Raw genomic sequence first — 14,682 nt, 5'->3', positions numbered from 1 at the left:
TCAAATTCTGCCAAAACAACCAAGACGCTGTTGTTGGTGGCTTTATCAAATTCTAGATTAATGTTGAGTGTACCTTGTCTTGTTGGTGAAATATAGTTTTCAAAGTTTTTGTCTGCTGTCAGATCGAAGCCAAAAAGCGTGTTTCCATACAGGTAATCAAGTCTAGACAGATCTATATCACTCTCGCCACCAGCAGCGCCAACTGACAAAAGAAGGTCGTAATAAGCTCTTATATAGTTCAAACCTTCGTTGACGGAAAAATCAAAATTATAAGGCTTGAATGGAATTTGCTCCCCTGCCACCGTTAGTCGCAAATGCTTTAAATCATTATGGTTAAATAAGAAAGGGCTTTTGTCATAGACTCCCGAAAAGGCATTATCGTCAACAATTCCAAAAATGATACGTTTCGGCATAGTCCCTATGTAAATATTATCAAGATTAGCATTTCTGACTCCGTTAGGCAAATTTATAACCTTTACTTCTTTTCTTGTAAGAGGATAGCAGGCTACATGTTTGGTCAATATACTGTCGTGGGCCGATTTCAGCCGATCGGATACTTTGACTCTCCTCACAAAAAGAGAGATGTTGTTGATCAAAAATTTTTCATTTTTGTCTTTGGTTTCTGACATCAAACAGAATACATCGGGTGTTCTTCTTAGCCTGATTCGCACGTCTACGTTGTTCAAAAGTAGTTTTTCTTGATTTGCCAAATCGATTTTCAGTCGACCATACTTCTCCACTTTCCTACTACGCTGAAACCAAAAGTCGCGATCTTGTAACCTCTTGTTTCCAGGGTCGCCACTAACATTTGTACTGTTCATTTGACCGGCGGTGTCTTTATACCACATTTCGCTAGTAAGCCATGTATCTTTTGCACTTTTTCCGTAGTTCAATAGGTTTTCAAGGTAGGCTCGGTAAGCATAATTTTGACCAAGGGTTATCAAATTGTCGTTAAGCTCAACGTCCACTGATGCAAATAATGAGTGAAGCGTGTTGTTCACGACCGATGTGTTTTGACCAATGTCTAAACTGCTCAAGTCAGCCTTACTGAGCTGTCCCTCTACATACAAGTTAATTTGAGTGGGGTCGATATATTCGTCAGGTGTGCCTTTGATGACAAACTCAAAGACATTGCTGACCTGTGACACAGCAGTCGTTGGTCGAATTTCCTCATCTACAGTGCTTTCAATATCCGTTTGATAATGATCCCTAATATTGGTAAATAAATCAAGTTCTGTTTTTACAATTGGGTCGTTCATGTCTAAAAATTTGTATCTCGTGTCTTGACTGCAGGTGACCGATGTGTCTTGCGAACTTTTGGACTTTTGACCACTTGAGGTGATCTGTTCTTCTTTATAGTCATGGAGTTTAAAGCTTTTCTTATGACGTCACCATCCACGTACAGGTCAGGTGCACCTCTCTTTTTAGGTTTTCTTTTCACAGCCATGTTCTTTTTTGAAGCAACAGTTTTATGCACTTGCAATATTTCAGCACGTCGAGGTGGATGTAACCTACCACCACCCCGTTGAATCCTTGTACCATGGAACTTGTGTATAGAGCCACCACCCGCCTGTGTCTCGTATCTTTTAACTAGGGCTTGATAAACAGGATCCATTGTTACAGTAAACTTTTTCGGCGAAAATGTAACGTCGCAATCGTCTTCCCACTATCGAAATGCACAAGTTCACCCGTGTCGCGACATATATCTATTCGAATGGTATCGATGTGATGTTGATTCAAAGGGATGTAAATAGGCGAATCAAATGTTTTGGTAACAACTTCCTCACGTTTACCATTGACACCAACGATCTTCAGTAAATTTGCAGACGCATCCCCCACCAACTGATTTTGTATGATATCCGCGTATACATATAGCGAATTAAAGCCTAGAGTCATGTTGGGAGGGTTAGGAGCCATCACGTCTGAAGTTACCCTCGTGTCCGTTACCCAACCTAACATCTTTCCTACATCACCGGTAAAATTGATACTTGCACCGGAACGTAAATGAACTGTAACTCGTCTCGATATAATATTATATCCTAGTGTGATGTTTGTTTTTCCAACAGTTGATAGGTCATCGTGGATTGTAGTTATGAGGTCATTGATGGTTCGATAGTATCCAGCAGGGATAGACAATGTATTTGTCGTCAGTCCATCATAATACATCAGAGCACTATCTTTTAGATTTTTCCATGTTTTTGGATATTGAAGTTCCACTAAGGCAACTTCGTAGTCACCATCTAAATATAAGGTTGACGACAACTTTGTTTGAAATGACTCAGCTTTATTCTTTGGAAAATACTTAAAGCTGCTGTTAGAAGGTAAGATAACATGAAAAGACGAGGCCATCGCTTCAACTGGAGCTCCGGGGAAAACGAAATATCATTTATACCGTTTTAACGTCTGATGCCTTGATCCAACTGTTAAATTTTTCTGGATAACCTCGCCATTTTACAAAATGTTCCCTCGATTTACCCTTGCCTCTTGATTTTAAAATTTTTTCGACTATGTACACGTCGTCTTTCTTCACAACACGAATCATTTCAGGTTCATAGAAGACACCCTCTATCTCTTCTCCTTCGTAATCTTCCACCTTGTAGACGGGCGGTGACCTGTTTAAACGCTGCGTTATTGTAAACAACTCCTGTGTCCAACCCTGTTCGTAGCCTTTGGCAAATGGAGTTCTATACTTGCTCAACCTAACAGTGTCTCCAGTGTTGAATTTAAATTTTGCTTTTTCGAATATTGTATCCCCGTAAAGGTTTTTCCATACCACGTCTGAGTTGTTTTCTTTTGACGCTTCTGTTGGTGACATACCAATGCTCCTGTGTTTAGCTGCATTGTATCCCTTCAAAAGTTGGTCGAGTGCGTATAAATATGTAAGTGTACTGTTGGCGGTGAAATATTTGTACATGCGAGATTTTAACGTTCTGTTAAACCTTTCGACTATCGAACTTTTTCGTTCCGACTTTGTTGTGAAAAAGGCTATTCCTTGTTCCTTCAGGTATGCCTGAAATTTTTTATTTATAAATTCTGTTCCTGCATCGGTTTGTAAAATTGCCGGTTTTCGGCCTTCTGCTAAAATATTATTAAACGCTTCCAACACACTATCAGCAGTTTTTTATTTGATGGCCACAGCCCATGCGTACTTTGAAAAAACATCAATCACAGTTAATAAATATTTCATTCCTTTATTGTATTTTGATAACTTGCTGAGGTCAGCTAAATCTGCTTGCCATTGCTGATCTGTACGACCAACAACAACACGATTGGTATGGAATCTTTTTCTGACGTTAGCGTGTAGAGTATATGTATCTTGTTTCGTCAAGAACTCTTCGATTTGCATACGGGTGATCTTCTTTTTAGCTTTTCTCGCCGCTTCATATAATTTCAATGCACTACCAAAACTAGCAGGGTTGGAAGGGTCGTACCTGTAATATAATGTCCTTAAATATTCATCTATCTGTTTCTTACTATTACTGCTTGTTTGTTTTCTCTTCATCTTACTTTTTTCAACTGTTTCCAAGAAGGCTAAAGTATGTGTTTAAATAAATATCTTTAAAAGAGTCTGTACGTTTTTTGAGAAGATATCCCAGAATTTCTGTCCACTTCATCAAAGTTTATGTTCAACAGTGTTTTCACCGTACTGCCTGTGTAGTTAGATTTTTTTTCGTTGGCGACAAACAGCTGCACAAATTCGTGGCGCTTTTCGGGTTTGAGAGGGACGTTTATTGGATTCGTAAGTCTCCTTTCAACGGTATTCATAGTACACTGCGGACTGTGGTCTTCATGCTCTTTATCAGCAGCATCCCTCAGTGGATCCCAATTCTTTAGGCTGACCCGACAGTTGAAACAATTGACAGTGTCGTCTGTACTTGATGCATTGGGGTCCCTATAAAACCCGCTTATGGCTAAAGGTATAGGGTTGATGAGAAGTTTACCAGGCCAGTTAAGAAAACTAAGAATCCTCTCTTCTTCCTTACAAAAAGGTACTTGAAAAAAGAAAGGCTTGTCATCGGGAGCACAGTCCTCGAATACTTCACTGTCGTCCATCACTTATGAAACACTTGCTTTTACCGACAGTATTTATCAAGGACAAAACCCAATCAGAAACCGCTTTGTTGGACAAGATCCAATCACATACAAAGAGTCATTTTAACCAACTGTGTTTACGATAAATTTGATACCGACTGGGCACGCCCACAACGCTAACTTGTTCAGGAAGTGATTAATCGTTCACATTCCTCCGCTCAGGTAAATCCTCAGACTCGATCGATCGGTTCATTTACCTGTCGCAAGTATTGATAGTTCAGCATTCCATTGATCTGTCGGCCGTATAACGGAATTCAGTGTAATAGTATAATGTATATAATCGTGTATGGCAAGCCTGTCTTAACAGGACCAATCGGAGGTGTATCACCTGGAAAACATGCTGTGTATCCACCAGTTTGGTTGCAATCTTCTATGGCTATTAAGACGGCGATTAGGTTATTTGTATTGGCCCATCTTCAGGCCTTCCCAACTACCAGACTCGGCACCTACGGGTCCAGAATAAACCGGTATATCTGACCACACTACCCGTTTTCAAGGTGTGTGTCAGATCGCATAAAAGAGTATCATACCCTTTCACAAATTCTGTAAGCCTACCTGTCATCCGGGTATCGCGCCTCGTTTTCGTCAGGTAGGAGTCGTATGAATACAACAGACGACTCCCTCAATCAGGGGGTGGAAACGCGCTACTTATATGATTAAGACGAGCCTAGCCGTCAGTACCGGTTATTGTTTTGTGACCTTGAGGAGCAATTAGGTTTGGTCGTTGCGGCACGCATGAACAGTAGTTGAACTACCACACCTGGGTCTTTTGTTTTTGACGACTGTTCACTCGTCATCGAGGCGCTTGTTCAAGACTACAGGCTGATATCTACTAGTACTACCAGTGGCTTCATTAGTAACGTTCCCACGTCCAATACTTAAGTTTTCTGTCCGTGCATACAAACCCTGAAAAAGGACAGCCTCGCTGACGAGAACAATAGACGTTTCTCACCCCTCTCTAGGATTACCCCTGCCCTCAATCTCGTCCATCCCGGTAGTCATGAAAATAATTTAACCCCCGACAGAATATGCTTCTGCTATCAAAATTAAGTCTACTTTTCTAAATTAATATATAAGTTTGCAAGTTCTTATTTACAAAACATCATTGGCTATGTCCGAACCTAAATTTTATGTTAAAAATTGCGGTACTGTCAGATTTTAGTATAAACAGAGAAAATTGCAGCAGCGCATGAATCTAGATGAGATGCACTACTTTCCAACCCCGCTTAGGATCATTGCTATCACATCGCGCACCAGGCAAAATCGGTGTGGTGGCTGATACCCTGTAATGCGATCTGACACACACCTTGAAAACGGGTAGTGTGGTCTGATAAACCGGTTTATACTGGACCCGTAGGTGCCGAGTCTGGTAGTTGGGAAGGCCTGATCTTTTCCAAGTGGCAAAAGATTCAGCGAGGTCAACGGGCTGTTGGTCCATTCATCAACAAGAGTAAAGATCCATGGTTCGGGCCGCAAAGAAATGCACTGAAAACACGGTCATGTATTGTGCGGTTTTCACGCCCCCAGTTCGGTAAAAAAAATTGCCTTTGCGGTACAAAATGGAGTCAATTGTCCACATTCCGGGCCACATTATTAAATGTTTTACAAGAGATGCATGTATTGTCCAGAGTTTGTCACGGTTGTGCTGTTAAAAGTCTACTTAAGGCGGGTGACACAATGGTTGGATAAATTAGGAATCACAATAATCAATATTTGTGAACGACGGCATAATGTTTGTGTTTGGGTGGTATTCAATACTTGTGTTAGCAAGGTGCTTAGTGGTGCTAAAAGAGGTGTAATGGAGGGCCCTAGCGTTTGTACACGTGTCCGCACAGGCCCGTAGCCAGTGGAGTGGGGGGAGTTCACAGGAGCCCCCCTTTTTGCTGGGAAAAGGTCTATTCTGGGTAAATTTGATGTAGATAAACTAAGGTTTCATGAAAAAAGGTCCACATTTTCTGAAAAAGAACCCCCATTTGCCTTTTGCAATTGCTGGCTACTGGCCTGTTGCATGTGTGTGTGTGTGTGTGTGTGAAAGAGAGAGAGAGAGAGAGAGAGAGAGAAAGGTCACTGGAGTTCGAACAGAAATAAAAATGAAATGAACATCAATAAAAAGTGTTTCCGTGGGCAATGGTTTATTTAGTTCATAGCAAAATTGAAGCGTATTCCTTGAGTACAATATGTTTAGCAACATACTTCTTTGAAAACAATAGTATTTGGTGTAACCATATAAAACAAATATATTGAAGAAAGTTCTTTTCGTGAAAAATATATAATCAATCAAACAAATGAGCATTTTCCGGTGTAATTTTCGAGATAAATTCCATATTAGTTTCATTCTAAATCACGAAACGCAGTTTTGATTCTGATTGTTGAAATAAGAACTTAATTCTAAAGCCAGCGAAACAAATAGCGTAAAAAGGTCAGTGCAAATCATCTGGTTTATTACGGAATTGGAATATTCAAGTAAGACGTAGAAAATGGACAAAAATTAAAAGAAAACCCCAAATTTGTTCCAATATAAAACCTTTTTTTGCTGCAGATAAATTTCAACACGTAGAGGAAAAATATCACGATTTTTTAAAAAGCACATCACGAAGCGCGTACCCTATACTACAGATCGATTCTCGAAGGGAGAGCAAATAACGAATCATTTCAATGTTGCGTCTTAAGGCCACCAGTTAAACTCTTAAGGTCCTCTTTGTTCACAGTTCACGCCGGTGAATCCAGGGTCGCAGTCACACCTGTATCCGTTGACCAGGTCGACGCAAACGCCGTCCCAACAAGGCCAGCTATCACACTCGTTAATGTCCACGCTGCAGTCCTTGCCTTGGTACCCTGAAGAACACAGCGAGGTTTATGATGTTACAGTATTACACAATGACGACCCTGTGCGTGAGTAAACTGAATGAGCTGCCATGCTACAAATAAATAAATCAGGAACAAAGACAATGACTAACGCAATCAAACTTGCAAACTATCATAATAATTATAATAAAAATTAAGACCAGAAACTATTCAAAGAGAGTGAAACTTCAAATAAGACGTATCTTCCACATCGCCCTATGATGCTTTTTATAGAGAATGTTTAAGGACTTAAAAAAGTTTGAATAACGTTTAAATTTTGACTGTAGGCAATTAGTGTTAGTTGAATCCCTAGAATTACATACTTTCAAATACAAAATATGAATAAAAAACTCGTTTTAGTCCATTAACCAAACTTTTCTTTTTTCAGTTATCGTACGTATTCTGTTGGATCTCAGCTACCACAATTATACTCCCCAATACCGTCAACCTCTACAGGAATGGTTAAATTTAATTATTTCTTAATTGTAAAATGCGTCACTATTGAAAATCGCTAATTTCACGCTCGAATCTACTGATGTGGAGGTTTCAAGTTTCACATGTCCATATTTAAGTGCACTAGTTTTAGCTGTCCCAAATAGTTCAACTCGGCCGATAGCAAGCCTATTCACTGATGTAATATGTCAATGCCGAACTCCTCGGTGTTATCTCAGAAAACTGCCAATAGACATTACAAGCCAATATATATAAGACTAACAGAATTAGTCCATCAGCCACTATGGGCCTTTTCGGATTGGAAAATATTTCAAATGGCGTCGCCAGTAACGCATATGAATTTAATCAATATATCACAAAAACATCAGATTTCTTATATGTTGTATTCAGAACCACATACCTGGCCCGCATTTGCAAATGAATCCATCGTTGCCGTTCCACTTGCACGAGCCTCCATTTTTGCAGGTGAAGCCCTCGCTGACGCACCTGTCTACTTCACACAGTTCTCCGGTCCAGGGTTCGTGCGGCTTACACTCACAAGAAAATCCCCTGGGGTTTTAATGAAAATTATATAAAACCGTGATCACATATAATAGGTAGACTATAAAAATAAGATAAAAATGTTCAAAGAAAGAGAGTTCTAGATTTGTCTAAATTTGAATTCAGCTGAAAGATTTTGTATAGCGTCTAATACAGAATGACGTAACTATTGGTCGACGTAAGTCCCATTTTGGCTAAGTATCTTATAACATCTTTCGAGGAGATGAAATATTGTGTACCAAATTCTGTTTCACCTGCTAATGTTAAAATGACCTCTGGTTTATAAATGCGTAACTCATTCCAACTCTTTTTTTCAGAAAAATTAACTTTGTACTTTTGTCAACTTCGAACTGGCTATACTGTTTATAACTAATGGAAGTTCTTACTTGGAATTGGTGGCGTCTTCTTTGCAAATGCCGCCATTTTTGCACGGATTGGTGGCACACGGATTTAGCTTGTGGCAGAACTCACCAGAGTATCCTGATAACAAAACAAAAAATTAATGAATGAATAAACAAACTAATGAATAAAAAAAAACAGTAATGTAATCATAAAAAATACCACATATACCTTTAATCATAGTTATGAGAACATAATTTTCGCAAGGGCTTCCGCGAAAATAAATGAACAAAAGAATCTGGGGCTACATAAAAAAACCTACTTTTCTATTATTTGTCGAGAAACTGTTTAGTTAAGTGTGATGTTATGCAATTTGTTACAGATCATCATTAAAGAAGGTCTACAATAAAAATACATTAAACTATATAAGCGAGTGTCATAGGAAGCGATCGTGCTTAGGGTGACACTGTGTTAGTTGTATATATGACAGCAAATTGTGTTTGACATTGTGTTTGATGTGACTGCGCGTAAAATGTTAAAACTGTGTTAGTTGAGACATCACGTGGGATGAATAAAAATGTCAACTAACCCGGAGCACAGATACACGCGAAGTCGGGCCCACCCATGGGACGACACGTCCCGTTGTTTTGACACGGATATGACTTGCACGGGTCAGTCTTCTTGGCTAAAATAGCAACAATGTTCACACAACTATGAGTAACAATTACATTTTAAAAAGTTAACATCGCATCTACGGACAACGTAACATTGGCATTAGAAGGAACAAAACGGGAATTATTGTATCGGAACAGGAAAAAGTACAATTAAATAAATAGGTGACGTTTCTATTAATTAAAATAAAGCTATACAAGAAAAATTAAAAGCTATACAACAGGGGGCCTATGCTCATATATATTTCTGCATGTATACAGCCTTGACTTGGAATATAGGGCCTAAATGTACCATCACTGATTCAGTGCAAGTAACTGCTGCCTTTCAGTTTTGATCTAGCCCAGGTATATGCCAGTTTAGGGCCGCTTTACATACAGAACTGACCTAGACAGCAAATTACGAGCAAGCCAGCTATTAAAGTTAAAAAAAAAATAAGATGCTTACGTAAACAGCTGTATCCATCGCCGGTATAACCTGGCAAGCACACACACTGTCTGGTCCCATTGGCGGTCTTACACTCGGCAGATGGCGGTGGTGAGCAAGACACGGCTTTCTTGGAGAGAGAAGCCTTCCCGTTGACCAGATTGCAGGTTATCTCTGTCTTGCAGTTGTCGATTAAAAGCTGGTCCCCAACCTTTGAATAAATGAATGTACTTTACATTCCGTGAAATAGGTTTTTTGTACTTTCTCTTGTATATAAGAAAAAGAAAGGATGTTAGGAATAAGCGTCACTGGTAAACAAAGACTTTCCAATGGCCAAGACACCTTTACAAACCATTTGGTTTTCATATTAAAAGCTGGTCCCCAACCTTTGAATAAATGAATGTACTTTACATTCGGTGAAATAGTTTTTTTGTACTTTCTCTTGTATATAAGAAAAAGAAAGGATGTTAGGAATAAGCGTCACTGGTAAACAAAGACTTTCCAATGGCCAAGACACCTTTACAAACCATTTGGTTTTCATATAATCCTAAACAAAAAGAAAAAAAAATCGATTAAAATGATCATACCCCAAGAGCACAGTGGGTTCGACAGTCATGAATCGTGTCAGAGGGTACCAAGGGCCTCAGTTCCCTCTATCTGGGGTCTTATTAAATACAAATAATTACTGTAACAGCTAGAGAAGACATTAAGTAGACCGCTGAAGCGCAAGCCAATTGTGCCGCGGATTTCAGTTAGCACTGGCTATCTCACAAGGACTATTTAACCAAGAGGTCCACCACTGCAAACATCATATTACTTTGAATTTGTAGCAAATGTTACACTGCTATTAACTGGAAAATCGTATTATTTTCGTAGGAAGTTTAATCCAAAATCATCCAACATAAGGGAACCTACCTGATACGTATTCCCGTTATCCCAGCATTTAGGCACACAGTTAGCTGGCTGAATGCAATCAGTGCCGTCCAGAATTGTGCCCGGTTTACACACACAAGATTCTGGCACCATCTTAGTCGGGTCGCCGCAGTTCTGAGGGGCTCCGGGACACGCCGGTTGACACTCAGTGACGTTAGTCTGATATTCTTTGTCGGAGTCACATTTTTTCGCTGTGGAGGGGCAAACATTCCAAACATATCACATGTTAGATATATATTTATATATTTACGCCAAACACAGAACTTTTTACTTGATGTTACTGTTTTGGAGATCAATTTTGTGCCCCAGTTTGCCAATAAAAAATACATAATTAAATGCATTTTAAGGTGTCTGTGAAATATCTACTTGTATACCAATCTGCGATAACCCATGTAGGCCTATAATCAATTTAACTTTGAATTTGATTACATTTAACTATCTGTATCTGTTAATTAAAAATTTAGAGAAAAAATAATTACGGCAGTTTGTTTCGTTCCTCCATCCATACGAGAATACAGGTATTCCAACCTTGTTCTCACACTCCTGCGCAAGGAACTCGAGAATATCACACGCGTACTCCTTCGCTGTCGTTGTATCCGGCATAGCTGCGCATGCGTCAGACTCGCATGACACCTTATACAGGCTGATGTCTATTTTGTTACCATATGACACGCATTTCTCCAGCGTTTTCCACTTGGTTGTCGTATCCGTGAAGCCGCAAATGTCTTTGATAGTGGCGTAATACTTAGAGTTTGAGCAGTATGTAGGGGGAGAAAGGGTGGTAGTCGTAGTTGTGGTTGTAGTTGTAGTTACAGGCGTGGGAGTCGTAGTTGTAGTTGTAGTTGAAGTTGTAGTTGTGATTGTGGGAGTTGTAGTTGTGGTTGTGATTGTGGGAGTTGTAGTTGTGGTTGTGATTGTGGGAGTTGTAGTTGTGATTGTGGGTGTGGGCGTGGGGGTTGTTGTTGTAGTTGTAGTGATTATCGGTGGTGGCTGACATATCAAAGCAGGTCTCTGACTGCTCACCTTGTTACACCTGAAATTGGCAATAAGTCAGTAGATTACTGTTACGCATTTCCCCTTGTTATCCTCAGGGGTTCAACTTGCAACTTTCTGGTGTAAAAGCTTGTAAACGCACAATGTCTATCATAACGGCTAAAATCGTACCAAAACGATTATGTTAAAAAAACAAACAAACAAACAAACAAAAAAAACCCCACGATAATATGCTTTGCGGAGATACAATGAGCTTTGCGGTCACAACGTCTGTGGAAATGCGCCCGTGACAACCACCGGTAACATTCTACTCACCTTGGATCCCCTGACTGATCGTACGTCTCCCAGCTGTTGCCGACCAAGTCGTATTTATCTTGCGTCGAGACTGACAGCGTCTCAATAACCTGGCCGTTTTTCATTCTGAAATTTAATACTAATTTTATTAGAGAATGTTTGATAGACTGATTATTAAAAAATATTACAAAAAATATTGAAATTTATATTTCTGGGTTAATAAAGCACTGATTTTTCCAAAACAATTTAAATCATTTTATATAGTATCCAAATTTTGGACTATAAGACCAGTGTTTTCTCTTGTGTTTCAATTAAGACAAAATGTAAAACTCCCTTCATCAAAACTGAAACAATTACCATGGATTTACATGTGTTAAGAAACGTTAAGAGTTCTCATGAAGAAGAGATGTTCCTTGAATCTTTTCACCACAATACTACCTTCGCCTTTGACAGAATTTAATCAAAAATGTTCATTCAGTCATACTCAAATAGTATAGATGATTAAGGGCACATTCCCACTGAAACTATCGGTCTACGTAAATCGATCTAACTCCGCAGGGACTCACAGTGAATGTTATCAGTTTAATAGATTAACACGCCTTCTCCTGGCGTTGAGTTGAATAAAAAAAGGTGTTTTTACAAGTTTTCTGGAAACAAGAGGAGGCGTGTTAATCATGTTGAATAATTACCTCAGATCGTTCCCCTTGTTGCCGTCAAAATTACCACATATCCCACACAGTTGGTTACTGTACTCCATCGGTATTTCCAAGTTAAATCCGGCTGTTCTGTAATTGAATGTTAACTTCAGCCCAAAATCTGTCACCAGTGCTAATTCATTGTTCCAGTCTACGGTGAAGTTATAGTACGGGACGCTGGCAGCCGAAAATGGAACCTTCTTCGCCAGGCCGTTGACCTGTGGAGTCAGTGTAAATACGTTATTTTTAATTTTTTTAATATAAAAATACAGTTTTAAAATAACAATGAGATTTTTTCCTCCACTATTCTGGTACTTTTCATTCAGTTGAAAGCAATGTTCCTTCATGGGATGCGCAACACACCAAACATCGGGAACGAATGAAAAAAAATCAATTGTCCATATACTTAAAGATGCTTCTGCCGCTTAGAGCCTTCTGTGCCTTAAAAATATAATCAAACAGACCTTCGAAATACTGGAACTTAAACGCTGTTCGAAAAACAAGAAGTATCAGATTATTTAGTTCACATACGGCCAATTGAATATAAAGATTTCTACTGATCAACAAACTATTTGTGACAACAGAATGTCTGTCACTGTTTACCTCCTATTTTTAACTGACTTACAATGATCTTTACTAAGTTCTATGACCTTGGGGATGAAATTAAAATGATAAACAGATATAACAATAATGCCATCACTAGCACAATTATCTGCACACCATACTATCATCATGCATTGCTAATCTTAAAACAAAATTTTAAAAAAATATGTTTAAACATATTTGCTTGTATTCAGTCTACATTATTGAAGAAATCTATCACCATGGAAATAAGGGTTTCATAAATAATAACTGTCGAAATAACAATAAAAAATATTACCGTGACATTCTTTCCCGGCCCCAGCCTCACTACCACCGGCCCGAGGCTTGCTTCAACATAACGAGTCCATGACATAGTGCTCCCGTGCCGGCGCTCTGGTTTAACCCGTACCTCAAAACGCGGCAGGTTTCTATTACAGCTACACACGGCAGCCATGACGTAAGTGCACGTGCCCTGAGGTGAAACATGAAATGTGAGTATATAAAACGGACGCCGTACCTAATTAGATGACCGTTCACAATGCATTTTGTCGAACTAGGTAATATGCGTAGCCTACTACACTGGGACTCTCAATGTATGCAGTCGGTCGAACAGACTAACAGGCCTCTTCTTTCCAACGCACTCGTATTGTCAGAGATTTTATATTGTACTCAGTGCCATTATAAATCGTTCCTTTGTTTTTACGATATGTTATTTTATTTATGCTAGATTAATTCATTATAGTTCACAAGTCCTTGCTCTACCGAGCAATTTTAATTTCCCTTTTTTTTACCTGGAAATGGATCTGCTGCCCGTCACAGGTTTGGAAATGGGGATCACCAACGGCTCTACAAGTACACGGACCTGAAAGAACGCCGCATTGTGAACAGGATTAAATAACATAAAAGTCTGCATCTAAAATACTGTACTCCACTGCATCTCCGTGCGGTATACAATGGATCCCAATATGCCTTGTATATAGTTTTTGCGTGTGCAAAGGATTGTAAACTTCATATTTCTTAATGCAAGTTGTTCTTTTGTTTATAATGCTTTTGGTAATGTTAAAATGACGATAAGAAATATATGTGGTAGTTAAAAATATATGTGACGTGGTAATGTTGCACTTCCTTCTGTGAATTGAAACCTTATATATCGTGTGGATAATCACCGCATATGTAAATGAATTGCCGTTTAGACGCCTTACCGAGTTCTGCCTCCCAAATTAGGTCAACCGTTTCTTGGGTCCATGGTTTGTTGTCAGATTTGGTGACCTCAATTTCAAATCCAGTCTTCGTAACTTTAATTATTTTACCTGTAGAAAACATAACAAAATTCCATATTTCTTTCCCAGATCTACACGACGGAAAACGTATCCTCTGTAAATGTAAGTGCCAGTAAGATGTTGTAAGTGGCAACACTGCCCACAGATTCTATCATCAGGGCCGTACACTGAAAAATTAATGGTTGGAAGTTGATCAAGGTCTACATATACATTCAGTTGGATTACTCATCTAGCCGTCAACTGAAGGAAAAGCGAGGGACAAAACACTTTGTACAGATTTTTTTCAAAAACATCCGGGAGAAGGGGCAACTGCCTTACCATGATGATACGTGTTACTATGGCATTATAAAGTAGCATGTATGTCTGAAAGCGTGGTAATGCAAACCTGTAATACTTAATAATAATAATGGAACATCTCCATTCTCATAATTACTCTCCTCAAATCACTGAGCTTATTTACAATGAGGCATCTGAGATGGCATAGATGTACTCTAATACTGGTAAAAAATTAATCTGTCTTAGATGAAATATTCCACTTCTTC

General features: G+C 39.1%; 1 protein-coding gene across 4 annotated transcripts in view; it reads right to left on the bottom strand.

The window, feature by feature from the left end:
- The window catches only part of LOC106174824 (uncharacterized), a 44,734-nt gene that overhangs the window by 18,855 nt on the left and 11,197 nt on the right, over positions 1–14,682 (bottom strand). For 3 of the 4 annotated variants that reach the window (XM_086996032.1, XM_086996030.1, XM_086996031.1), the window contains 12 exons: positions 14,063–14,170; positions 13,652–13,722; positions 13,159–13,332; positions 12,273–12,496; positions 11,605–11,709; positions 10,776–11,329; positions 10,279–10,487; positions 9,385–9,574; positions 8,858–8,953; positions 8,316–8,409; positions 7,790–7,938; positions 6,208–6,927 (listed from right to left, as the gene is read on the bottom strand). In XM_086996032.1, the coding sequence (XP_086852158.1) occupies positions 6,779–6,927; positions 7,790–7,938; positions 8,316–8,409; positions 8,858–8,953; positions 9,385–9,574; positions 10,279–10,487; positions 10,776–11,329; positions 11,605–11,709; positions 12,273–12,496; positions 13,159–13,332; positions 13,652–13,722; positions 14,063–14,170 (2,123 nt within the window). In that variant the 3' untranslated portion in view covers positions 6,208–6,778. Of the gene's footprint in view, positions 1–6,207; positions 6,928–7,789; positions 7,939–8,315; positions 8,410–8,857; positions 8,954–9,384; positions 9,575–10,278; positions 10,488–10,775; positions 11,330–11,604; positions 11,710–12,272; positions 12,497–13,158; positions 13,333–13,651; positions 13,723–14,062; positions 14,171–14,682 lie in introns of those variants that run through there. The other variant, XM_086996033.1, reaches the window with a different exon arrangement.

The sequence above is a fragment of the Lingula anatina genome, chromosome 9 (assembly GCF_051362555.1).
Source record: "Lingula anatina isolate TDL-2025a chromosome 9, LinAna3.0, whole genome shotgun sequence".
NCBI classification, from domain to species: domain Eukaryota; kingdom Metazoa; phylum Brachiopoda; class Lingulata; order Lingulida; family Lingulidae; genus Lingula; species Lingula anatina.
Note: the sequence above shows the minus strand (reverse complement) of the source record. Positions and strands in the feature narration are given on the sequence as shown.